Source organism: Hippichthys cyanospilos, chromosome 1 (assembly GCF_059441005.1).
Source record: "Hippichthys cyanospilos isolate Australia breed blue-spotted pipefish chromosome 1, RoL_Hcya_1.0, whole genome shotgun sequence".
In the NCBI taxonomy this organism is placed as follows: domain Eukaryota; kingdom Metazoa; phylum Chordata; class Actinopteri; order Syngnathiformes; family Syngnathidae; genus Hippichthys; species Hippichthys cyanospilos.
The window spans coordinates 11468545-11493922 of record NC_142369.1 but is presented as its reverse complement, the minus strand read 5'-3'; the positions used below and the strand labels follow the sequence as shown (position 1 = coordinate 11493922).

The 25378-nt window shown below is 42.0% G+C and overlaps 3 protein-coding genes across 4 annotated transcripts; 1 reads left to right on the top strand and 2 right to left on the bottom strand.

Moving 5' to 3' along the window:
- Nucleotides 1-348: 348 nt before the first annotated feature.
- rusc2 (RUN and SH3 domain containing 2) lies at nt 349-19478 on the top strand. 2 transcript variants are annotated; one of them, XM_088423552.1, is made up of 13 exons: nt 349-477; nt 3802-5359; nt 6605-7082; nt 10126-10707; nt 11881-12054; nt 12136-12306; nt 13956-14032; nt 14115-14289; nt 15412-15517; nt 15597-15643; nt 16167-17025; nt 17131-17295; nt 17930-19478. In XM_088423552.1, exons 2-13 carry the CDS (start codon nt 3977-3979, stop codon nt 18225-18227), a joined length of 4515 nt encoding a protein of 1504 aa, XP_088279678.1. In that variant the 5' UTR covers nt 349-477; nt 3802-3976; the 3' UTR covers nt 18228-19478. The 2 variants fall into 2 exon arrangements, with proteins under 2 accessions (XP_088279678.1, XP_088279685.1); XM_088423559.1 differs by lacking the exon at nt 11881-12054.
- Nucleotides 19479-19784: 306 nt separating this feature from the next.
- LOC148429126 (C-C motif chemokine 19-like) lies at nt 19785-21499 on the bottom strand. The gene is made up of 4 exons (XM_088424462.1): nt 21445-21499; nt 20244-20370; nt 20051-20165; nt 19785-19882 (listed from the first exon to the last, which is right to left on the bottom strand). The coding sequence occupies exons 1-4, from the start codon at nt 21497-21499 to the stop codon at nt 19832-19834; spliced, it is 348 nt and encodes a 115-aa protein (XP_088280588.1). The 3' UTR covers nt 19785-19831.
- A 2236-nt stretch (nt 21500-23735) lies between these two features.
- ccl19a.2 (chemokine (C-C motif) ligand 19a, tandem duplicate 2) lies at nt 23736-25161 on the bottom strand. Its single transcript, XM_088428495.1, has 3 exons — nt 25067-25161; nt 24879-24993; nt 23736-24235 (listed from the first exon to the last, which is right to left on the bottom strand). The coding sequence occupies exons 1-3, from the start codon at nt 25125-25127 to the stop codon at nt 24124-24126; spliced, it is 288 nt and encodes a 95-aa protein (XP_088284621.1). The 5' UTR covers nt 25128-25161; the 3' UTR covers nt 23736-24123.
- Nucleotides 25162-25378: the final 217 nt, after the last annotated feature.

Sequence of the window (25378 nt, the reverse complement as noted above, 5' to 3'; positions counted from 1 at the left end):
GTGGGTGATTTTTGGTTAAGGTGACAAAACATCCCGGTTAAAATTACTCCTCGTTTACAGTTTAGATTCCGCTCCTTCTGGTGGCAAAAACAGAAAATTGATAAACCAATGTGTCAGTACTATACACACACACACATACACACGCACACGCTTGTTTATAAACAACGTCACCTAATATTGTCGGTACATTGGAAATAGCAATATATGTGACGCAAGAGATAATTGTCTATTATATTATATTTTTTATTGATGTTAATAATGATTTTAGGAAATAATATATCAGGCAACAAGTGTCTTGATAATTGTTAGATAAGGTGGCGCGTTCCCCGCGCATGCGCAGAGTGTTTTGTCCGCCAAGTCGACAAGCATCTTCGTCGTCGTCCGGCGGGCACACGCATTACACGCACACCCACGAAAAACACAAGACATTGGCGGTGACACCCCAACTCCGCTCCGTTTACCACCACTCGGAACAAGGTGTGTGTTTTTATTTCATCCTTGGTGTCGTTCTCGTTCGGTAGGTAAAAGGCAGTTCGAGAAATATCGAGCGGAGGTTCGGGGCGGTTCGGCTCCGCAGGTTTGCAGGGCTCTATCGTACCGAACTGACGGCGCCTCCCTTTGCCTCCTCAGATGTCCTTTCTCTATGTTCGTTCATCTTTTCGTCTAGTTTTATACGACGAAGTTCGTCATAGAAGATGTCCGTTTGTTTTCGAAAAAAATGCAAGGTTCGGTCCATTGCTGTCGTACATTTTGTTATTCGTTTTGAATCGCGTTGACACAAAGAAACGTTTGTGCCAGTATCACCAGTAGCATGATTTTTTTTATGTATTGTCAAGTGTTGACCTTGAGCAAACGGACCATTATCGTTTTATATCTGATTACTGTGTTCGATTAATGACGCACTAGAGGCCCCAGATTCTCATTTGATCACATATTGATCACGGTATGACAGAAACACACAGCCGTTGAACGAAATGTACCAATGAATACTATTTCCTTGGTATTTCAAAATAAAAGGACTATTCAATTTTGACGCATATTAACAATTCTTTAAGAACGTAACTAGACGTAACTTAGCTTTGTATGAGCTGCGAGTGTAGATGCATTCTATTCAGTTATTTTATTTTGAAATCAGGCGGAAAGCTATGCCCCGATTCGTCTTAAGTGAGTCTTGTTGATGTTCCACGCTGGACATAAATAGAGGAGTGTGATGTAGATGTAGGTTAATTCCTGCTGATTGTCTACCTGGACGTTTGAGCTGTGGCATGTCACTTCCTCGTTATGTAAACTCAACACTGACTACTACGTACTACTAGTCGACCACTGCAACTATATATTTTGGCCAGTGTGACTAGTTAACCAGTACACAAGTTGCACAAGATATACACAAGCGTGACCACTGCGGCTACTTGACCCTAGTCGAGTGACTACCGACTAGTTGATGATAGTGCCTAGCTGACTGGAATTCGAGTAATTGGGCTAGTTGTCTTGTTAATCTTTTCAAGTGGTTGTCGCCTATCCTGCGGACAGCGGGAAGATGTTTTTAGTGTCTGCATGGCTCTTGGAACAATACTCCTCACATTATGTAACTGGTGGCCTGCTCTGCTCTGGCCGGATGTGCATATTTTCTTTTTGGTGTGTGTGTGTGTGTCAGGGTGTGAGTGTTGATGTCATACACTAAGGCCTGTCTATGTATAGTTTCCTACAGCTGCAGCCTGTCTCCCTGACGCCCTCGTTGTCCACTAGTCACAAGCCAAGATGCTAGCTCAAGGCAGTTAGTGACAATGACGGTGAACTCTTACATAAGCATCTCTCATCTAATTTACTTGAGACACACAATCAGGTTTTGGAACCAGACACAAGTCATTTGGGAAGCGTACCTTCAGGTCATGGGCATCCAGCAAGTCGCTTGTAGTTTGTGATGCTAAGTGTGACTAGTTGACATGTTTGACTAGTTGATAATTGTAAGTTGATGACAAGAAAGACAGATTGATAAATGGACCAGCAGACTAGAAGGGTGGATAAGTAAGACAAGTTAAGGTCAAACATTTTTCATTAGACTAGTTAGCAAGACAGTCTAGTTGAGAAATAGGGGACAGACTAGATGACAAGCGTGTCTGGTTGACATGACTAACAAATTGATGAGAGAATACTTTATGGGCAATTGGTTGTCAAGAGAAGCTAGTTGATAAGAATGGCTGGTTTACATGAACAATTTGTTTCTAAATATGAGTGGTTGATTAAGGAGACAAATTGACAAAAAGCAACAAATTGATCAGTTGGCAGGTATGACTAGTTGTTTTGTATAACTGTTCTAGGTTTTCAATTACTTAGCTCATCTGCTAATTGACATATTTGACAATTTCATGTAATTGACTACTTGATGTGTGCAACTCATTGAGAAGTGTGACTAGTGCATTTAAGCTGACTTTGTGTGGTAGGGGCTAGTTTACGGGTGGAGCAACTTGCATGCTAAGTGCTAGTCAGCATGGAATCGGTGCAGTAATAGCTAACATTAGCTTGGTATGTCTTTTTGAGATTTAGCATCTGTCTTTTAGCATCTGTTATCTTCCGACTGGTCCACGCCAACTGAGACTGCTAATCGTGGAATCCCTGTCTGGGTTGTGGGGTTGAATTGGCATTTGTCCCACGTTGCTCCTTTTTCTGAAAGTACATCCGCAGTGTTGTAAGAGGGATTGTCCTCGAGCTAGAGATAGAATCGATTGTTTGATGAGAAGCCTGTATTGGCATCATCACTGCTTTTTGTTGCAGTATAGTTTATGCAGACTGATACTTGCGACATGTTGACTCGAGTTGACCCGTGAACTAATAGATTTGTCCATTTATTTTATTTTTCAAATTACTTGACAAGTTTGACTAGTTTCTGACCAACCAACATGACTGACTAGTTGCTGTGAAGGATTTGGTGACCTGGACTGTATGTATTACTGATTTGCACTATCGTGACACATTACACAAAATGAGAGAGAGCAGCAGTTAATAAGTTTGACTACTTGACCTTTGTGGCCTTTTGACATTACCAATAGGGGGTGAGCTACACTAGTCTATGCATGTGGATAATTAGCATGTTTTGCTAGGTGGCCTGTGAAACTAATTGATGTGCTTGACTTGTTGTTGACTAATTGAAGCAGGTAACTAGTTGACAAGCTAAACAATTTGATGCACCCTGAAAAGTTGGTATGTAATTCGTCTGTAGGTGTGACTAGTTGACATGTCTAACTTATAAGTCTGATTTGTTGACCAGTAAAACTAGTTAACACATGCAACTATTTCATGCCTGACTTCTTTATACGTATGACTTAATGATACACTGGTTAACGTGTGTCGAGTTGACCAGTGGGGCTAGTTATGACAATTAACACTCTGTAAAACATATTTAGATGTGAAGAACACTAGTTAAAAAGCAAATACCTTCAATCAAATAATATTGCAGTCCTCAAGAACGCCCTAATAAGATTCCGTCTTAATCCACTGAAATGACGAAAAGATTTAGATTAGCTTGAATCCGCCCACGTGGGATTTCCTCTCCACTAAGCAGCGACAACAAAGCACATATTATTATAATAGTGTATTATTGAAGGTTTGAGTGTTCATCTGGATATGGCAGATCAGATAAGATCAGACAAGTTTGACTAAGTGACTTTTGCAACTAATTGACACCTGACTCCTAGACCAAAATAGGATCCATTGTGTTGGGAATCGCATTAAGTGAGTTCTGTGGTAACAAAAAATCAACGGAATCTAAAAATAGTAATACAGCCCCTTTGTTTGTGTCTACAGATGTCTCACGCCATCTTTGACATTGTGTCCTATTCTGACCACACCCTCAAATTCCCCCACCACTCATTCCAAGTCCCTGGCGGCGCCCCTGAGCTGCAACCAGCCTGCCGCCATTGAAGCCTAGTATCAACGCACCGCATACTGACTTTCGTTCCGACTGCGCTCCTTCCTTACTATGGACGACCCTCCAAAGCTGTCCGGCGAGACACTGATCGTGCACCACATCCCCCTGGTGCACTGCCAGGTGTCGGGACGGCGGCAGGGGGTCTGCGGTGTCGGGGGCGGCTCCCTAAAGAGGAGCAATCCGTTTAGCTCTCCGGAGAACTTGGGCCTGAGTAGAACCACCTCCCTCCCAGAGAGGGACATCCTCCAAAGGGATGCCTTGGTGTACAGCAGCCTGATCCAGACCTCCGCCCACAACGGGGGACCAGAAAGGAAGGGCGGCGGCAGCACGGCTAGCGACGACTCCTCCTTCACCTCCAGCATCTCTGACGAGCAACTGGTCGCGGCGCATACGTTACCCCGAGTCAAGACAAGGAGCCGCCACCCTCTGCGTCGGAACCCGTTTCTGATCAAGACCGACAATGAGGATTATGAAGATGATGAGGATGACGACAACCTGAGCGGCTACCACGAGGACTCCTCCTTCCACCTCCACAGCCACGCCGACGCCACCACGGCGTCATTCCGCCTGCATGACCTGGGCTTTGGCCCAGAAGCGTGCGCGACCCGAGACTCGCACCCGCCTGAGCTGGGACGGCGGCACGGCAGCAGCGGATCCAACATGTCGGTGGACTGCGCCGAGCCCGAGTGGGAGGACGACGAAGACGGAGATCATCCCATGCCGTGCGGCCAGCGCAGCAAAGCGGGCTCTTACTCTTCCGGGTCGTCGACGCACCACTGCTCCTGCTGCGCCTTGGCACAGAACTTCTCCCAGGACTTCCCCGACACCTTCCTCGAGTGCCCGCAGGGTTACGGGAGCGATTCATCATGCAACAGCTCGGACGGTGTCTTGGTCAACTTCAGCACCATTTACAACAAAATGAACAACGGCGTCCCAGAGAGGCCAGGCAACCTGAACACCCCCGCCGAGCGCCTCGCCGCGGTTGACCAACGGGACCCAACTGGGGGTGCTTTTTATTTGGATCTCCTCACATCACCTACGGAGCCTTCACTAGCCCTCCCGCTTGGCCCAGAGCCTCCGCTTTCCACCTTCTCCACCTGCTCCTGCTCGGCCGAGCACCGGGCCGCCCCCGAGCTGGACGCCAACTGTAACTCGTACTGTCCGCCGCCCTGTGACTCCGCAGGCGGGCCGGTGTCCTGCCTGCAGAGTCAGGCCCGGCTGGTGGTGGCCACCCAGAATTACTACAAGCTGGTCACCTGTGACCTGTCGTCCCAGTCTTCACCCAGCCCCGCCGGATCGTCGGTCCACAGCGGCTCCGAGGAGCACAGCAGGGGTAGCCCCTCTAGCCCCACGCAGCCCAGTGAGTACTTCCTGTTCCGACAGACGGCTAATCAGGAAGTGGAAGAAGGTGGCCAGGATGAAGAGCCAATGAAGGTGAGTGCTCAGTTTAACTGTCAGAATTTAACTGAATTGATTATTATGATTGTTTTTAATGTATTTATATGTTAACTGCATTGCCTTTTATTAACTTATTTGTATTTCGAACTTGATTTGCACTTTGCACTTTCAATATTGATTGTTTTAATTAAAAAATATTTAGATTAAATTAAAATTATGTTTTAGTTGTTGTTTTTTTAAAATTTTGCCTTATTTTAAAATTTCAGATTTTTTTGTTTTAGTTTTGATTTTTTAAGTCTATTTGTGATGCGTGTTAACAAGATCAGGCTTGTATCTTTGAAAATTGAGTGATATATTCTTAATCATGCCATCATGTCCTATTTGGCCACACCTGTAGTTGCATTTGTATGCTTAGCTAATATTAGCTTGCTGGGCTCTGTGTTTTTATTTTTCATTTTTCTATTTCTCAAGACAAAAAGTATTTATTTGACTTTATTAGTCCGTCTCTTTTTTTGATCTTGTGTCAGAGAAATCTCAGAAAAGAAGACTAGGACAAGCCTAGCTGCTTAAACAGCAAAAAGAGTAACTCAGACCAGCCAAGATTGACTTTTCTACGCCGGCGTAGGGAAAAAAGGCTTGAGCAAATGTAACTCGTGGGTCTTCCAACGCCAGTTTTCCACTTGCCCAGCCGTTCCCCCCGGCTTTTATTGAATAGAAGCATAGCAGATTACAAGACACAACAAAAGAGCCAGCCGGGCGCCACCGGCAGCTGGGCCAAGGTCCCGGCTCACACTTTCGTGCGTCAACAGTTCTATCTAAGGACAGGGTCAAGATGAACTAGGATTGCATAAATGGGTAACAATGAACTAAGAACATAATGATAACAACCTAATATATGATTCCCTTCACATCTTGCTAATGTCATTTATCTAGTGTTACTTGTGTGTGGTATATAAAATTAGCTAGAGTTAGTGCTATGAGTTGTGCATGTAAAATGAGTAAAAAGCAAGTAAGCAAGGAAAAATGAGTTTGCGTTTTCTCCTTCTTCTTTTTTTTTTATTTTGGTCACATGATGGTGCCTGTGGATTCTTTTAGTCTGATGTCTGAATTTATTTTTACATCCGTGACACTCGGTCACAACATCTGTTGCGCTAAATATTCGAGTGACTCACAATCATGCCAAATGAGTCAGAAAGTTCACAAAGTCGTTGTAGTGATGGAAGAATGCAGAACACAGCATGCGGACTGTGGCCCTAAATTTGTTTCATCTTCTTTTTTAAGGGACATGTGGCGGTTAAAAATGAGGATGAAGAAGAAGAGGGTGAAGACGAGGAGGGGGCGGAGGAGCCGGACGCCCCTCCCGTCCTCTTCCAGGGCCAAGTGTACGTCAACGTGTCGCCCCCGCAGGCCGACCGGGACGCCCCGGAGGCAGGCGGCGGCCGGCTGAGATCCCGCAGCTACGACCGCAACCTGGACAAGTCGCCGGGGCCTCGCCTTGGCTCTCTGGAGCGCATGCTGAGCTGCCCCGTGCGCCTCAGCGAGGGGGGCGGCGCTTTGGCCGCGCCTCCTCCGCCGCCCCCGCCCCGGGTTACCTCCTTCGCCGAGATCGCCCGCAGCAGGCGGCGGCACGGCAGCTCACCGCCCCTCAAGGTGGATCCTCTCTCCTCCACCGAGTTCTCGCCCGGCCGAGAGGGCGATGCCACGGCGCCCCCCGCAGCCTGTTGCGGCCAAGACGTCGCCAGGGAGACCGATGTTGAAGGTTTGCCTTTCATGCGCCATTTCTTTGTCCACGTTACCCCTTGTCCTCTCATCCTTCCCTTCCTCATTCTTGTCATTTTTGTCCCATTTTTTTCTTTGGTCTTCCAGTTCTTAATTTCTGCTTTTTTTTTCTTTCCTGACTTTTTCTTTCCTTTCTGCCTTTTCCATCAATTGTTTTTTCCTCCGTTCCCCCAATCTGCTTTTTTGTTGATTTCCGCCTCTTTCTTTCTTTGTTATACCTTCCTTTGTAATTTTTCCCTTAATTTCTGCTTTTTGTTACCTTCCTTCCTGGCTTCATTATTTCTTTTCTGCTTCCTTCCATTCGACCGTCCTTCATGTCTTCAGCTTCCTTTGTGCTTTTTTTCTCATTTCTGATTTTTCCTCCCTTCCCTCCTTTCATCCTTGTTGACATTCTAATTTTTTTGTTTTTGACCTACATTTTTGTTCTTTCCTTTGTTTTTTCATTCCTTCTGACCCTCCCTCCTTCCTTCCCTCCCTCTTTTTTCTTTAGTCTTCTTTCCTTTAAACTTTTTTCTCCTTACTGCTTTTTTAATTCCTTCCTTCCTCCATTTCTACTTTTGTCCTACCTTCCTTCCTGACTTCATTCTTTCTTTCCCGCCACCTTCCTTCTTTGATGTCTTCAGCTTTCTTTGTTTTTCCTTTTTTCTACTTTCTGCTCATTCCTTCCTTCCTTCCTTTCTTCTGTGTTGACTTGTAAACCTTCATTTTTGCTCTTTTCTTTCTGTTTTTCCTTTTCATTCCTTCTGTCCCTCCTTCCTTTGCCTCTCTTTTTCTGGAGGGTTCTTTCTGCTTTTTCCTTCCTTCCCTCCTTTCTTCTGTGTTGACTTGTAAACCTTAATTTTTGTTCTTTCCTTTCTGTTCTTCCTTTTTCGTTCCTTCTGTCCCTCCTTCATTCCCTGTCTCTTTTTCTGGAGGGTTCTTTCATTTTTTCTTTTTCTTTCCACTTTTTTTCTCCTTACTCATTTTTTTTAATCTTCCTTGCTTCCTACCTTCCTTCATTTCTTTAGCTTCCTTTGTTTTTCCTTCCTTTGTGTCTTTTTCTCCTTTCTGCTTTTTCCTTCCTTCCCTTCTTTCTTTCTTGTTGACTTGTTAACCTTCATCTTTGTTCTTTTTCTTTCTGTTCTTCCTTTTTCCTTCCTTCCGTCCCTCCTTTGTGCCTTCACATTTCACACAGTCAGTGCAAGGTTTCTTTTTGACGCCGGTGTGCATGTATGAAGATTTTTTTTCTGGGAACCAGAGCTGCAAGCAGAGACAACATTTTGTACTTTCATAAAGTAACCCGGCATCCTGCAATCAGATAATCAGTCAATGTCTCAATAAGTAACACAAGAGAGTTAAGGAATTAGGTCAGCTAGTGTAAGATGGTTTGCGCCTTCTTCTCCTCCTTCAATGCTTCCATCAATGGTTTGGAATGTTAATGAGAGCTCTGTGTATGTTTTATTCATCAGGCTTCCCTTCACTCAGCCGGGCTTTGTTTTTAAAAGCCTGCGGGGTGTCAGCCTCCACAGGAATTGTGCTAATGATGCTAATGTGAAGCTAATAAAAAAAAGATGGATGATCGAAAAGGATATGATAAGTGAAGATGGCGTCAAGGGAAGATGGAGAAGGAACGTTTGTGAATGCACATAGTGAACGCTGTTACCATTGGCACGCTAATGCCTCCTGTGGCCGAGATGGATCATTACATTCTATTTTCTTGCTGTTTTTCAGCTCTACTCTACTGCCTTGTTTCCCTGTCGTTCTTTTAATCTTCCTGCTTTTCTCTCCACCATCATCCATACTTTTTCCTTTACCTTGTTCCTGCCTTTCTTCATTCATGCTTCCTTACCACTGCATTCCAACTTTCCTTTCTCACCCTTTATACCTTTCCCCGATTTTTGTGCCCTCCTTCTTTTCCTTTTTATTTTAATCCCTCTGCCTTTCTATCCTTGCTTCTTTCCATCCTACCCTTTGTTTCTTCCTTTCATATCTTTTTTCCTTCAATTGTGCTTTCATTTCCCTGCCTTCCTTCCTTTTTTGTTACCTTCTAGCTTATTTTTTTCTTTCTGCCTTCAATCCTTTGTCCTTCAATCCCTCGTTCTTTTGTTTTCTTGCTCTTCCATTTTCCTTTCTTTTTTCTATTTTGTATCCTTCCTTCCATCCTTCCTTCTCTCCTTCCTACTTTTCTTCTTTCCTTCATCAATTCCTTCTGCCTTCTTACTCTTCTTTCTTTTTTAACCTCCTTCCTTCCTTTGTTTACTTCCTTCCTTCCTTTTGTTCCTATTTTTGCTCTTTCCCCTCCTTTTGATCTCCTATCTTCATTCTTTGTTTACTTTTCTCTTTCATTTCTTAATTCCTACTTTTTGTCATCCTTGTTTTTCTCCTGCCTTCGTTTTTTCCTTTTTTCTATTCATCATTTTTATTCTTCTCCTCTTTCCTGAGATAGCCTTTCCCCCTCCCTCACCCCCTTTTTACAATTTCTCCCTTCCACATTTTCCTACTTTTTTCCAATGTTCCCATAACTCATTGCTGCACCCTGTGGCAGCAGACATTACTGCGCCCATCTCAAATTATAGCAGCAGGTCGGCCTTTAGACTGACAAACAGGTTGCGCAATTCTGCGAGGAGTTTCAAACACACATGTACATACTCTGTGTGTGTGCGTAACATTTGCTGTGATTTGAGAGAACAAATTCTTCTGATGTTGGACCTTCAGGTTTGTGTAGCTTGTACTTGTATTTTTTATGTGTGTGTGATGTTTGAGCACTTTCATGACGTCAAACCTTAATATTCTGGAGTAATGAGGCAAAGCTAAGCGACGCTAGTGAGTGTGTGCTTCTGTTAAGCACTTGGCTAGAAAGTGGGAATTGCTTCAATACTGCTGATCGCTAATGACAACTGTTGTAGTTTGTATTAACAAGTAAACAGCTTTAACATACCCACTTGCTTCACTTGAAACCACATTTTGGTGTTTTCATGTTTAAATTAAGTTTACGGTCCACGTCCACCCCCTCTAATCATGTGGTTCTGCTTTTTATGATCCAGGTGGCCCCTCCGGCTGGTCTGACGTCCATCCAGCTGTGGTCCGCTACAGCAAAGACCAGCGGCCCACAACCCTACCCATCCAGCCCTTCACCTTCCACCACCAGTTGGCGTCCAAGCCGCCGCAGCCCAAGCCTCTGCTTCCCCTGCTGACTGGCTACGTTTCCGGCATGCAGGCCCGCTCCAGCTCCGGCGGCACAGAAGACGACGAGAGCGAGCAGGGCGCCGGAAACGAGCGCTATGGGGACAGCCTAACCAGAGCCGCGGCCCCCCCGGGCTCTGTCCGGCCGTCACCCCTTGGGAGTTACTCCCCCGTGCAACTTCAGGAGGGGGTCGTCAGCTCCGGGACCTGCTCCACGTGCACCCCAAGCCCCCTGCCGCCTCCGGCTCACAACCTTTCCAGCTGCCCGCCGAGCAACACGCACATGGGGCCGCTGCCGCCCCGCACCCCTCCCCCTGCCAGCCTGGGTGTGAAGAGGGGGGTGGTGCCCCCCACCCTGCCGCCGGTGCATAGGGACACTCTCAGCCCGCTGGGGTGCGTCAAGGCTGCGGGCTTTGTGGAGGGAGCTGTCAGGATGCAGAATGGTAACTTAAAAATGCTTTCACATCACTTCACTTTATTACCTCCATCTAGGAAAGATTCTGTCTGGTCGTCTTGCTAAAACTGTAACAAGAACGTCTTTGCATGAATCCCAACTCACTGAGAAACACCAGATGCATGATGAGAAAATGTATTCATGGTTTGAACACAATGATACATTTTCACATTAAACCTTGCCTAATTCTGTAGGCTTCAACTCTGAACCTGTAACTAAACCAAACCCTGCCTCCCAAACCTAAACCTATCGCCTTCATCCTGACTCATAACTCTTAAACCTTACCCAAACTCCATAATCTCCAAACCCCAATTCCTAAACCTAACACTTGCCCCTAAATCCTATGCCTAACCCTGCTTGCTTAACCCTTAACCCTTTACCATAATCCCTAGACCTAACCCTTAACATTAGTGTTCCCTTGATAAAATGCGATTCATTATTGGCGACCGCTCTGTTCTGCAATTTTTTCCAGTGCTTTTTTTTTCTAAACGGCATGAACACGCGTTGTGGTCTGCATTGTAACAGCTCAGGAAGAACCCTCTTTTATGGTCGTTGTCAATTTCTGTGTGCCAGGATGAAGACGCATTGGTCAAATGAATAGTGAAATACACGCCGTGAGTCACTATCGATAATCTGTTATGTGTACAACTTCATAGACTGAAAATAGAAAATTAAAAGCAATCATAGACATTTAAATTTTATAGGACGCTTATACCGGCTTGTATTAAGTAAACGGATGAAGAAAATTAATCAATGCCTTTTTGAATTAATTTCTCTAAAAAAATGGCTTGACATCTTTTTTCTTGCATGTATACTAATAAGCTATACGAACCAAGGTACTTGGTACTCTAGTTACTCAAGGGGTCATTTTACTCCTTGGATAACAATAATAATAGTTTAGAAAGGGTTTTTCAGAACGCGCAAGATTGATAACCCGGTAATGAAATCTGAATGAAAATATCAGCCTGCCCCCTTACCCAAATACTCCTAACCCTTTGATAAAAACCTTTAACTTCCCTTTTACTTTTTTCTCGTTTTCGTCATCTTCTTCTGGTGTATATCTATCCTATTATCTTGTCCTGCCTTATTCTTACTCTGCACCTTTTCTTCTTGTTTTCCCGTTCTTCCTTCCTCCAATTTTACCTCCCGGACCACCCGACAGCGCACCACCTTTCCCCCCAGGCCTTGAAGTGGCGAGAATACCGACGTCAGAACCCTCTCGGTGGCGAGAGACCGGCTAGCGTCTCCTCTTCGTCGGATCCTCGTCGTCCGCCCCGACGCAATGTCTTTGATTTCCCTTCGGCTTCCCACTGCCAGTCGACGGGACGCCATCATGGTGCGGGGAGGGTCATGTTACTATGTACTTCCTCTTTAGGGTGTGTAATTTGGTGTCTATTGCTATGTTGTGTGTTTTTAGCCAAGCAAATGCAACAGACTTACGGCGACTTCCTGCCGGATTACTTTTCCATGACCGAGAAGCCGCCGGAGGAGTTCTGCCTTTCCCCCGATGCCTCCACAGCTTCGTCCTTTTCCTCTTCTTCCGCCGCCGCGCAGTCGCAGATTTGCATCGATATGACACACAAGAGAGGTGAGCTATCACGCAGGTTTGATAGGCAAGTGTTTAATAGCAAAAGACGAGTTTTTTTTATTATTAAGAAGGAAAATCAATTTAGTGAAAAAAAGTCAACTGGCCTGAAACATTTTCCTGAAACATTGGATTTCTCTCTATATATACTGCAATTTTTGTAATCAAATATAGTCTAGAGGAGCAAAAAATATCACAGGTGGTTCATGCGGCTTTCTGGGTAAACGTATAGCAGTTTTCTGCCAAAAACCTTTTCATGCCTATTTTTTTTATTTTTTCATGCTTTGTTACCAAATTCAACATTTTTAAGGTAATAAGAAAATAGTCAGTCGTTTTTGATTTTCAGGCAATGTTTAGCATTTTTCTGCTAAAATTGACCTTTTTACAGTCAATTTCAGGTTTCTTTTTGCTGAAATACATCAGTTTTGTGGCAAATGATAGCTTTTTTTGTCATTTGTTGGCAAAGTCAAGCATTTTTTCACTTCAAATATTCCTATAATAAGTTTTGCACTTTTTTGATCAAATTTACCTTTTTGGAATGACAGCTTTTTTTTCTCAAACATTAATTTTGGATACATGTTTGGATACATCATTTTGTGGCAAATATTGTGTTGTGGGTCATTAGGATTGCATTTTTTTGTGTCATAGTACAACTTTTTCCACCTAAAGATTTTTTTGCACAAATCTTGCACTTTTGTGTCCAAACATATTCTTTCAGTGACCAAAGTAGCATTAAATTGGTCTGAAATGTGTGACACGAAGTATTTCTAAGAAAGGAAATAAAAAACAAAAAAGACACCCCTCCCACAGAACATGCTGGGTGATTACGATTTTAAGCAAGTTTAAACAAAGTAATGAAGCCAAGAAACATTTATTTAAAAGTTTGATTTATTAAAAAATAAATCTTTTGTCTAATGCTCAAACAGCAAAAATATATACATATTTTGAATATTTTAATTATATTTTAATAGTAAACTTGAACAATCATTTTGTGCCAAAAATAGCAATTCATAGTTAACCTAACTTGCCACAATTGAGTTAAATAATAGCCACCATTTAAAAACACGCACCCGGAATTTTACCACCTGAGCAAAAAACTGTTTTTCACAATTTAGTTCATTTTAGATCATCAATTCATAAAGTGTCAAATTAATGAGATTAATTTCATTTATTGCAGAGTCCGACTTCTCAAGCATGTTTTGTGTCCAAAAATAACATAAAAGTAACAGCTAATATTCGGTTCGCTGAATCCATTACTTGCGTGACATCCCAGCCAAAGAGCACAACTTTTTTTTTTTTCAATCAGAATGATTGCATAGTTTTTCAAGTCAAGAAATATTTGAATGACACCAATTAACTTGTTTTCAGACCCCCCCCTTACCCTAATAGTATTAGGAATAAAAGTAAATACGGGTACCTGGGATTGAATCTCTGGACTCTGTAAAGACATATGAATAAGTTTTTGGCATTGAGTTAAAATTTACATGTTTATTGACAAGGAATGACACAAACTTTAAATCTAATCTAAACGGTTAAACTTCGCCTCTTCCCATCAAGCTTTATCTCACTTTTTGTAAGTTGTTATCAAGGTAAGCTTTGTACTTTACTTCAATTTGTTATGCTTAAGTTGTTGCCTTTTTGTCTTTTGATAGGTTTGGTGAAAGCCGTCAACACAGCAGTCGATCTGATCGTAGCTCATTTCGGCACAAGCCGAGACCCCGACGTCAAAGTAAATCCGACGTCATTTCTGTGCGTCGACGCTAGTCTGACAACACTGACTTTTTTTTTTTTTTTTTTTTTTTTTTTTGCAGGCTAAACTCGGCAACAGTTGGGTGAGTCCCAACGTGGGACACCTGATCCTCAAGTACTTATGTCCGGCGTTGCACGAGATTCTGCAGGACGGCCTGAAGGCCTACGTGCTGGATCTGATCATCGGACAGCGCCGTTGTCAGCCCTGGAGCTTGGTGGAGGCCTGCACGCAGCTGGGTAAGGACGACCGTCCTCCCACTTATTTAGTACAAACTACTTTAGTACAAAGTACTGTTAAAGAGAGGATGTTGCAGTTGGTAGACAGTTAAAAAAATATAAAGAAAATTTTAAAGATTCATATTACCACCATATACCTGCAGTTTATACTCCAGTGCGGCTTATCCATGGCAAAAGATGTTTTTTTTGCTCAATTTTTGTGTGTGGAGTGTGCATGTTCTCCCCAATCCTGCATGGGTTCTCTCCAGGCACTCTGGCTTCCTCCTACACTCCAAAAACATACATGACAGGTGTATTGGACATATTAAATTGTCCTTAAGTGTGATTGGGTGGTTGTTCATCTCAGTGTGCCCTGCTATTGTTTCGCAACCAGTCCAGGTTGTCCCCCACCTAGTGCCCAAAAACAGCTGGGACACTCAAAGACATAAAATTACATCTTTGGGATTGAATGAATTTGATTTGATAGCTAAATTGTTTTTTTACATACAATGAACATTGTATTGGGGTTGACATCAAATCAAATGTGCTAAAGGCTCAAGTAACAACCAATCAATCACAGTTCAGATTATAAAGGTCACATGACCAACAAATGGCATGAATGGTTGCTATGCAAACCTTAAGCTCAGGTGACGTCAATTTTTTTTGTACAGTAAGTAGAAAAATATGATTTTAAAGATGTTTATTTTACATGAAAAATCTAAAAAAAAAAGTGTATATATGAAAAAAATAAATGGACTATTTCTTTAAGCAAGTTCTGCACAAGATATGATTGTTAAGTTTACATTAATGTTGCGTTTAAATCAGTAGTCGTTATTGTTGTCTGAAAGTTTTCCAAATTTCTATATAAATCGAACCTTTAAATAAATGTTTGTTGGAGTTGTGTCTTCCTTGTAAATTGATTAAAATCCTAATCGTCCAAAGTGACTAAAGAATGTTTGGATATTTTTAACCCAGCCATAGTTCAATTAATTTGCTCTTAATTTGAAAAGAAATTTATACTGTACCTTTAAAAGAAATCCTGAAAAAAAATCTCACATACCCATTGAAGTGGGGTACACACACCCCAATTTGAGAACCACCGATTTAGGAAATCCCATAACCATGCGTGTTTTTGTGGGTCAGGTCCATCTACGCGCATCCTCCACAACCTGCTGACGAAGGTGAACCAGTTCACGGAATTGACCAGCCACAGCATGAGACTCAATGCCTTCATCTTTGGCCTCCTCAAGTAAGTTTTCCTCCTCCTCTTCTTGTTTAAAGATGCACATTTTGAGCCTCACATTCATCTCGTCACTCTTCTTCTTCAGTCTCAAGTCTTTGGAGTTCTGGTTCAGTCACCTCTTGACACATGAAGGTGAGTACTCATCGTATTATCTGAAAAGAGAAATAAGGCTGTCAGAAAAAGGAGCATGTAGTTTGAGCAGTCAAAAAAACAAAAGTATTCATGGCAAATGAATGTGCCAGCATTATGCTCCACAGTCTCCACTTGGCTAGACTTCATGGCACCACAGGAAACTTGGGAAAGAAAAAATAAATACATATAATATCCAAGAGGAGACTGCGGGCAGCAATAAAATAAAAAACATGCCACTGAAGCAACGTGAGTTACTGGAGTACTGCTAAGAAATGCAGTGGACCCATCCATTTAAATTAAACAAGCTAACAAATAGTCACAATGGAAATAAATGATTACATTTTATCCAAGAGGAGACTGAGGACAGTAAGAAAATGATCATTTACATTAAACTACAGACTGAAGTACTACCTAAGCAAAAGTGACAAGATTACACTTCAGTTTTGGCGACACCACATGACCACGACTCCACAGTCTCCTTTTTTCTGCAGCAGTCCCAGATAAGCTATCGCTGTCATTCCAGACATCATCGCCGCCCATTACAACGCGTGGGGGCTGGTCCCGCTGGCTCAGGGTGCGTGTCAGCAGATCTTCAGCGAGCTCCTTCTGTTGCTGCAGCCCCTCTCGCTCCTCCCATTTGACTTGGACCTCCTGTTCGAACCCCGCCTTCTGGCAACGGGGCGTGAGCAGCAGAGGCGGCGTAAGGAGCTGCTGTGCTCGGCGGGACAGTCCACCACCCGCTCAACCCTGCAGCTGATGAGGGGCTGGGGCGCTGCCGTCGGGGAGATGGTAACGGGGAAGGAGAGGGTGGCGCTGAGGCGAGATGGGACGTGGCCCAGGACGGATGCCCCCAGAAGCGGGAGGTTCCCTGAAGGAGGTGGTAACGGGTCCAAGGAGAGAGATATTGGTGGACAGAGGATGAAGGGAGTGGGGCAAGAAAGTAAAGAAAAGGACGTGGGGAAAGAACCCGTAATGGCGGACGAGGGGCGGCAGCGTCAGGACCGACAAGCCGGGTGGTGGTACCAGCTCATGCAGTCCTCCCAAGTTTACATCGACCAGTCCGCAGAAGGTTCCAAGTTTATCAAGACAGACAAGCGCAGGGCGTCGGCCGAGCGCCGTCCCTGTCGACCGCCGCCCACCAGGGAAGGCGTGGTGGAGGGCGCCGAATCTGGATCTGGGATGAGAGCTCCGTGGATGGGAAGCCCGCCAGAGTCGGTCTTCAACCAGGAGGCGATGACAGACGGCAGTCCCTCAACCGAAGCCATGCCGGAGAACACCGCGCAGGGCCAGGGGCTGCGCTGGGGGCGACTCTTCGGATCCGGTGTTGTGTCTCCTACCAAGACGGACGGGACTGAACTGAGGGCTAAAAGTCAGAAGAGCAGGTAGGTACCTTCTATAGAAATCCAAATTTGCCAGGTTCGCTAATCAGTCTCATGAATAAGCCCTTTTTTCACATGGACAGAAATCGAGCTTGTTGTATTTTTCAGGTTGCCGTCTGGTTGGCTCGGCCTGGACTCATCAGTTTTGAACCTGATGGCTCAGACCATCGGCGCCGGAGGCGGCAAAAAAGTAGAGCCTACGGGCGCCAACCACCTATCTGAATCAGTTTCACCAAACGAGATCCGACCCAGCGAGACTAAACTCTCGACATGGTACGAATATTTTCAAAACCCAAACCTTGTAATCCATCCTTCCATTTTCTTAACGGCTTGCTCTCAGAAGGGTCACGGGCTTTCTAGTGCCGTTCCCAGTTGTCTTTGGGCAGTAGGCGGGTACACGTTGAACTGGTTGCCAGCCAATCAATGGGCACACAAAGACCAATGACCACTTATACTCACAAACACACCTAAGGACAATTTGGAGTGTCCAATATACCTACTATGCATGTTTTTGGGATTGTGGGAGAAAACCCACGGAGGCACGGGGAGAAAATGCAAACTCCACACACCTTACTATTAAAAAAAAAAAAAAGAATCAAAGACCTATGTAATTAAACTTCAGCCTAGAATCTCTCTAAGGCAGAGCATTTTAAATGCTGCAGTCACACCTCTGAAACTAGCAAATTCCTTGTATAGCCCAAATAAACCAAACGATTAATTGGTTGGGCTCTAGTAGTCTAATTTACCCATTAACTGCCAGCCTAGTTGATGATGTCTATAGGTGTCTAGAGCCTTTGTCATGGCGTAGACCCCAAGTCTACCTCGGAACCCAGGAAAATCCTGTCTTAACTGTCCAAGAGATGGCGCCAAGGAGGGCTCAAAGTGCTTTTTTTTTTCCTTCCCTTAGCGAAGTCAGAGCGCTCTGCCATCACATTGCCACGGAGGCGGGACAACTCAGCTTCAACAAGGGCGACGTCTTACGAGTGCTGAGCAAGGCCGATCCGGATTGGCTGTTGTGTTCTACGGGCGCCACTCGGGGTCTGGTGCCCATCGTCTATGTCTCGCTCTGCAGCATGGGAGAGAGCCAGGATGGCGGCGGTGGCGGCGAAAGTGGTGTCGGCCAGGAAGACGGCTCTAATGGGAGCTGCAAGGGTACCTGCGCTACTGGGGGCTCCGGTGGCGCTTGTGATCGCAGCCAGTGTTGATCTCAAAAGTCCCCCCACAGAAAACAGGAAGTGATCGTCGTCATATTCCCGACATGACAGTGCGGCCGCTATTGACACACGTGAGCATGCAAACATCCAAATAACCAAAACCCAAAGACACTTGCACATCAACTTGACCTGTCATCGTTGCGCCGATATTATTATTATTATCATTATTAATATTGTGAATATTAAAACATCAGGTTGGACTTGCTGTTAGTCACTTACGTGTGTTTAGGTGGGAGGAGCCTATCAGTTGATGATGTCATAGACGTGGCTGCTGTTTCCTCACTAGAGGACCCAGCAGGGACTGGCTGCAAATATTTTGTGCGATTGTCCAAAAATCGTGTCTTAAAAACCTAGAGTCAAACGGATAAATTATAATGGCTCCATCATGGAAACATAGTAGAATGCGGATCCCATACTTCGTGCGACGTCACTGGAGTTAGCCCACGTAGCTTAGCATGTTTCACTAAAACCATCGTCGTGCTAGCTACCTACGGCGGGGTGGAGCGCTAATTGCTTGCAACAAATATCTACCTGACAATTTCTCAAGAAAGGTTTGAATGTGTTTGGTTTTTTTCTGCACTACTTAGCATCCAAGCCAATTTTAGGTTAAAGCGCTACGGTGAACAACTTCCTTCAAAGTGACATTTTTAGGATTATGAGATAAAGAACGTCGTTTGTTAGCAACATTTGCTAGACTTTTTTTTTTTTAACAGTTTATTCCGAGGATGTTAGCTTCTTTTTACTCATTTCACAGTTAAATACGTAGAACAAATGAGATATATGCCATCGTTAACAATGTATTTTTACGCCTGTAAAATGCTAGCATGTTACCCCAGAAGATTGCGCAGTGGATACTTTGCTAGGATCTTCTCATTCTCATTCTATCGATGTTAATGTTTCCGCCATATTCGCCCGTTTGTCACAGTAATGGCTCCCGAGTAATTTTTATCAAGCTAGCATCCGCTAAAAAAGAAGGGAATTTTGCACTGTTTGGACACTTTATTGCCAATGTTATTTTAATTTGCCTGCTTTTCTTGTACAGTTGAAACTATTTAATAATGCAGATGGTGTTGAGTTGTAAATATGTCATTATCCAGGAAGCGTTAGAAGGCGGCACTCGTCAGTGATTGGTCGCTGTCTTGGCCCTGTTCCCCCCGCCTGTAAATACCTTTCAACATCATCTTGTATGTATGATGCTAACCGGCTAATATAGCTAACTAAAGTGCTCTTGTGTTCATGTGACTTCTGTTTTTTTTTTTTCATCTTCTTCTTCTTCCTGAAAGTACCATCATCTCTTTCCAATTTGGAAGGACTTTGTCTAGCTCACATCTTGTATGAATTTCCGTCATAAAAAGTTCAAAAGTTAAAAAAATGAAGACGCAGTGGCAATGTAAATTTTTTGACAATGTATAAAAAACAGTAAAAAAAAAAAAAGTTACCTTTCAACCTGACAGTGATTAACGACCATTGGGCTTGTCACAGAAAACATCATTATCTTCAAGTTCCTTGAACACAATTTAAATCAGAACGTTGGGTTGGACAAAACTTTATTGAGAGTCATTAACATTGGCAGACATTTCCCATTTTCCATATCGTTATTGGCTTCTCCGACGTCGCTCCCGTTTAACGCCCGTACACCGTTTAGCCTGCAGGCACACACAAAAATGTCCATTTCTATTCACAAAGAACAAAGTCTACGTTTTATAATTCATTTCTCAGTTTTGTCGTATCAGATCTAGAACTACGACAGTCTTGAAGGGACATGATTGGGGAAAAAAAATGCCCTAGCATAGCATTACTTTTAGCTAGCCCACCTTGTAATTGTTTTTACGGCAGAATTTCTTGAGGCGGTCCACACGTTGAATGGCCTCTTCCACATCAGGAGCGTCTGGGGCCCAACAAAGTTTGGCTCCACGTCTGGTCACAAAACTAAACCACAGCATTGTTTTTGTATTAGGAGGCATTTGCCACGATGAAGTGACATCACATCCTAAAATTGAAACTCACACGATGGCATCAATGCTGCAGCCGGAGCCGGCGACCTGACGTTGATAGTCCACCAGGAAGTATTTTCTCTGTATTTCCTTGTCAGAGGCTGACAAGCAGCAGTCGCGGACCATCTCGCCGCGCAACACTGACAACAAAATGAACGGAAAATCATATTACAATCAGAAAAGCTTTATTGTCATTCTACCGCAGGATGAAAATGGAGCAGACACTGTCCAAGAGACATAGAAAAACAAGGACCAATGAGGCATATAAAACGTGAGTCCGCAGTAGTCTGGAGCTTCTGTAAGGTGAGCGCAATATAGATTTTGATATTTAAAAAAAACCGCTGCCATCACTTCACCACCACATCAAATTCTCCAGGTGCGCCATAATTGCAGGAGATATAGAGCAAAAAAGGCAACACATAAAAAAAAAAAAACCCTGAAATTTTAACATTTCAAATATAACTTAAAAATGTAATCATGACGATTTAAATACAATAAATAACAGCTAAAATGTCAATAATTAATTGTATCGATTAAAAATAATGTAAATATAACAATCAGTACAGCTTTATTTATGTGCAAGTTCTGTTCAATAATTCACATTTTAATTAAATATAAATCAAAACACTTTATTATTTCTGTTTAATCCAAATTCACTTCCAACACTTCAATTAAACACCTTTGAACAAATTAGTTTATATTTAGTTATAACAGTTTTTTTATGTATTCATTTAAGATGTACCCAAATTGCAATTCAATTTAGTTGTTATTTAAAATATAATGACTTAAAATTTTTAACTAATGAGAATGAAGTGTCAATATAAAATACTGTTTATACTATAAGCTTTAGTCTCATTTGAATGTCATCAATCAAGTAATCAAATTTGTAATCAAATATCATATAAATATAAAAAAATCACAACAATTTTCAACTAAATAAAATATGAAACAAATATTCTCATTTAAATGAAAAAATCAACATAAAAAATATTAAACAACTTTTTTCATTGCAGTTGAATTAAAAAAAAATACAACAGTCATTTAATTAATTCAATATCTAAATTATTTTGAAACCAATTCAAAGTACATTCAACTGACTTCGACCTTCATGAGAAAAAAAACAATTACGTATCAAATCATTTCCGACTAGATTGAATAACTTTTGCGCATAATTTACGCAATACTTAATACACAAGAACCATATATTGACTGACCCATGCAGTAGCAGAAGAGAACCAGGAAGAAGCCGAGGAAGATGTTAGGCGTCATCATTGCGCCTTCTGACCAAAAACAAGCTGCCGCTTGTCTTTAAATACATTCTGAAGCCAACTTTCACTTTCACTTTTGACATCTTCCCACTCGAAACTCCCTCAATTTATTGGCACGTTGTGCTGCCGGGCCTGGCCTGCTTCCACTTATCCATATGCGTCTTATGTGGGTGGGAAATTCCTATCCCCGGCCCATATCACCTTCATGTGGAGGTTGACAACCTGACGTGACAACCAACTGTGGAAATATGTCAGGGAAAAAGAACACAGAAGGAACATAAAATTTGTTCAATTTGGGCTTTGCATAGATGACACAGTGTCACAAATCAATAAAAGACTCGGAAACTAGATAGGACTTTGACCACTATTGCGCTGATCTCAACTACAGAGAGCACGAGAAGGCTAACTCCATTTTCCTGTTTTTCAAGGTCAAGTTCAGAAATGAATCAAAAAGGGGGCGTGTTGATCAGATGAATTCTTTTCGGGTGGCTTAGTTCCATTTTTTTCCCTGATTCATCATTGCAACAGTGGGCAAATGTGACTTGTTAGGAATCAACAGTACATGTCATGGGTGTCAAACCCAAGGCCCGGGGGCCGGATCCGGCCCGCCACATTTTTGCCTCATGCTGATTTGACTTCAACTTTCAGACTTAACTAATCAGACTTTAACTTAAAAATCAAGCGTTTTCTTATGTAGGGCTGCACGATTATAGCCAAATAATAATTACAATTATTTTGGTCAATATTGAAATCACGATTATTCATCGTGTTTGGTCAAATATTTATTTATTGCCCTTTAAAAAAAAACAAAAACAAAAAAAACAAGCATTATATGGACAAGGTGTCAAGGCTTGATACTTACAAATAATAATAAAGTAAAATAGAGTAAACAAAACAAATGGCACATGGCAGCACAGATAACTTGCTTTAGCTGAGTACAACCCAATGAAAAAATAAGCCTACTTAGAACTAAGCACATTATTTACTTTTAAGCAAATTTGAATCAATTAGCAGTCAAAACGTCATTTTCGGTCATTTCAAACCGAATATATGCCAATCGGACGGCATACTATATTAGGAATCAAATGAGAAACTGTATGCTCATGCAAACGTGGGAAACAATGCCCCCTCGTGGTAGGATGGCAAAGTGCTTGATTTGATATGTAATAAAAAAGTGCTTGACTTTTTAAATGTTAATATCGCCGAGGATCACCTTAATAAATCGTGGCAGCCAATATCGTGATCGCGATTAAAATTCGATTAGTCGTACAGCCCTATCCCAAACTCTTTTGAACAGTTTTTGCTGGCCACTAATTTTAAAACTAGGTCATTCCGGCCTTCTGACAAAAACTATAACTTCAATGTGGCCCACTATCAAAATGAGTTTGACACCCCTGCGATAGCTCAAGTAATTAAGTACAGTATTGCTTTAACATCTAGTGAATTCTTGATAGCGGGGATGGCAATTTTCACTTGATTTTTCAGTGTGCAGCGAGAGGCAAAATGGCCGCCCCCTCAGATGGATAAAAATGGGAGTATTTTGCTCCTTAATTAATATTCCACAAACAGTATTGATCATAATATTAGTGTCAAATAAAACATTTGGGGTTGACTCCCCTTTTAAATGCAGTAATGGACCGTATGTCAAATATGACCTGGACCTTCATTTAGACCAGAAAATTGAATTAGTCCGGTGGCTCAGATATCAGCGACATCCAAGAATGCATTTCCTGTAAACGTGCCTCATTTGTTCGAAATTTGTTTCAGTTCTATTTTGATTCCCGATTCATCTGTGTAACACATGGCCAACATTCCGAAAAGTTCAGATTCAGAAATTTCTAATCCAGGAAAATCAAAGTAGATCAAGTTGGGCTTTATTGTTCTGTCATGTAACTTATTAAGCACGTTAAAATTCCGTTGAGTAATAATTTCACTTTCATCACCACTTATCTCATCATTAAAAGGCAAATAAAACATTAGAATGTATTTTCCCCCCAATAAAAGTGTCATTCGACATGCAAAGTAAAGAAACATTTTCTGACTCACTTTCTCGATGCTCTGGAATTTGTGCAAGGAAATAATTCCCAACACATAATAATCATAAAAATTCTTAAGTTGGCCTTGTGCTCAAAGGTCAATCGCAGCTTAGGTAACAAAACCAAACCAATGTAATATAGAGATTTATCATCTATTAAATTATGCTAACATTAAAATCCACTCACAGCAGGACCTTTTAAGAATCATGTCATCATACTTTATTCGTACAAACATAAGCACAAAAAGTTGACAAACTTCAGACAAATGCAGAGCGGTAGAATGTTTTTTTTTTTTTTTAAATAACCAACCATTTAAACCATCAACAGCAGGAGATTAAAAAAAAGTAAACAATTGTGAAAATTTCACAAAATCAATAAGACCCAATCACAGTAAGATTCATAACTTTAACACATAAAACAGCATTTAACGGCCATGGAAGACAAAGGACAATAAATATACAGTAAAAATCAAAAAGATGATGTTATGCATTCCCCTTTTTTTCCTCTCCTGTGAGAAAACAGGTGGAATATGAATAGGAACATTTTCGTATCAAAAAAAAAAGAAATATGAAATTTCTTCTAGTAGTCGTTATTTCTTATTGTGCTTGTTCCTTTTGTCCAGGTAATCAATCAGCGCTTGAACACACTCGCTCTCGTTCCGTGGTGGGGCACAAAGATTTCTACCAGCCTTGGTCACAAAACTACAAGAAATAACAAGAAGTAAAAAAGAATTAGAATGTTTTGCAGATCATAAAATGAATTCACAGGATTTGAACAAAAATTAAACAGCGACAAAAACAATTAAGCCATTTTAAAAGATATTCGAATTGAACAACAATATTGTTATTATTGAAATAAAAATTGACTTTTGACATTTTTCAAAAATTTAAATAATTATTATTTTATAATCATGTCAAACGTTGCACATTTATTATTTTTAAGTCAACAAAATAAACATTTTTTTGACAAATAAAAAATAAAATACCTAAATAATTTAAATATTTTTAAAAACAGTAAAATGTCCTTTTTTAAAAATTACATATAATGAGATGAATGAACAAAATATTTCCAAATAATTTCAAACTATTTTCAAAAAATTACAACTAAATGTACAATTATGTAATATTTTAATTATATCATTACAAATACAAATAGTTTAAAATGTATTTTTTAAAACGTTTAATTTTTAAAAATAATTTTTGACTTAGAACCTACAACTGCACAATCATAAAATATAAAAAATATTTTAAAAAATAAAACGTGTGGTATATATTAAAAAAATAAGGCTTATAATTTCAAAATGTAAACACTAAAATATAAAATATGTCCATTTTTGGCGCTTACACAGTAGCGCTGTGTTTGCATCCCTTGCCGGCTTCCTGGTTGTAGTAGCTGGCTATAATTTGGCGAGGGAAGCACTTCTCACTGGTGGCTAGACAGCAGCTCTCCAGCCTCTCACCTGTGGGGAAGAACAACATGGCAGGATGTCAGAAACAGGAGGTCGCGGACAAGCCGCTTCCCATCGGTCTTACCCGCTGCCGTGTGAAAGCAGAGGAACGCCACGAGGAGCAGAGCGACGAGTCGAGAGTCCATGATTTGTTGGAGCTTGTGTGCTGGATACTTTGTGCTGGTCCATGGCTGAATTTATACTGTAGATGCAACGAAAGTAAAAGTCACATTCCTCACCTCAGGTGGCGGAACGGATACGTGGGCCTCATGTTCACGTCCTTGCCAAAAAATTTTCCTTCCAGATCATTCCCCCCGAGGCCTTTATTGCATCAACTGGATGCACCCTTCATTAGGAGGGTTGAAGTCTCGACGTTCATATCGTGAGAAGACGCATA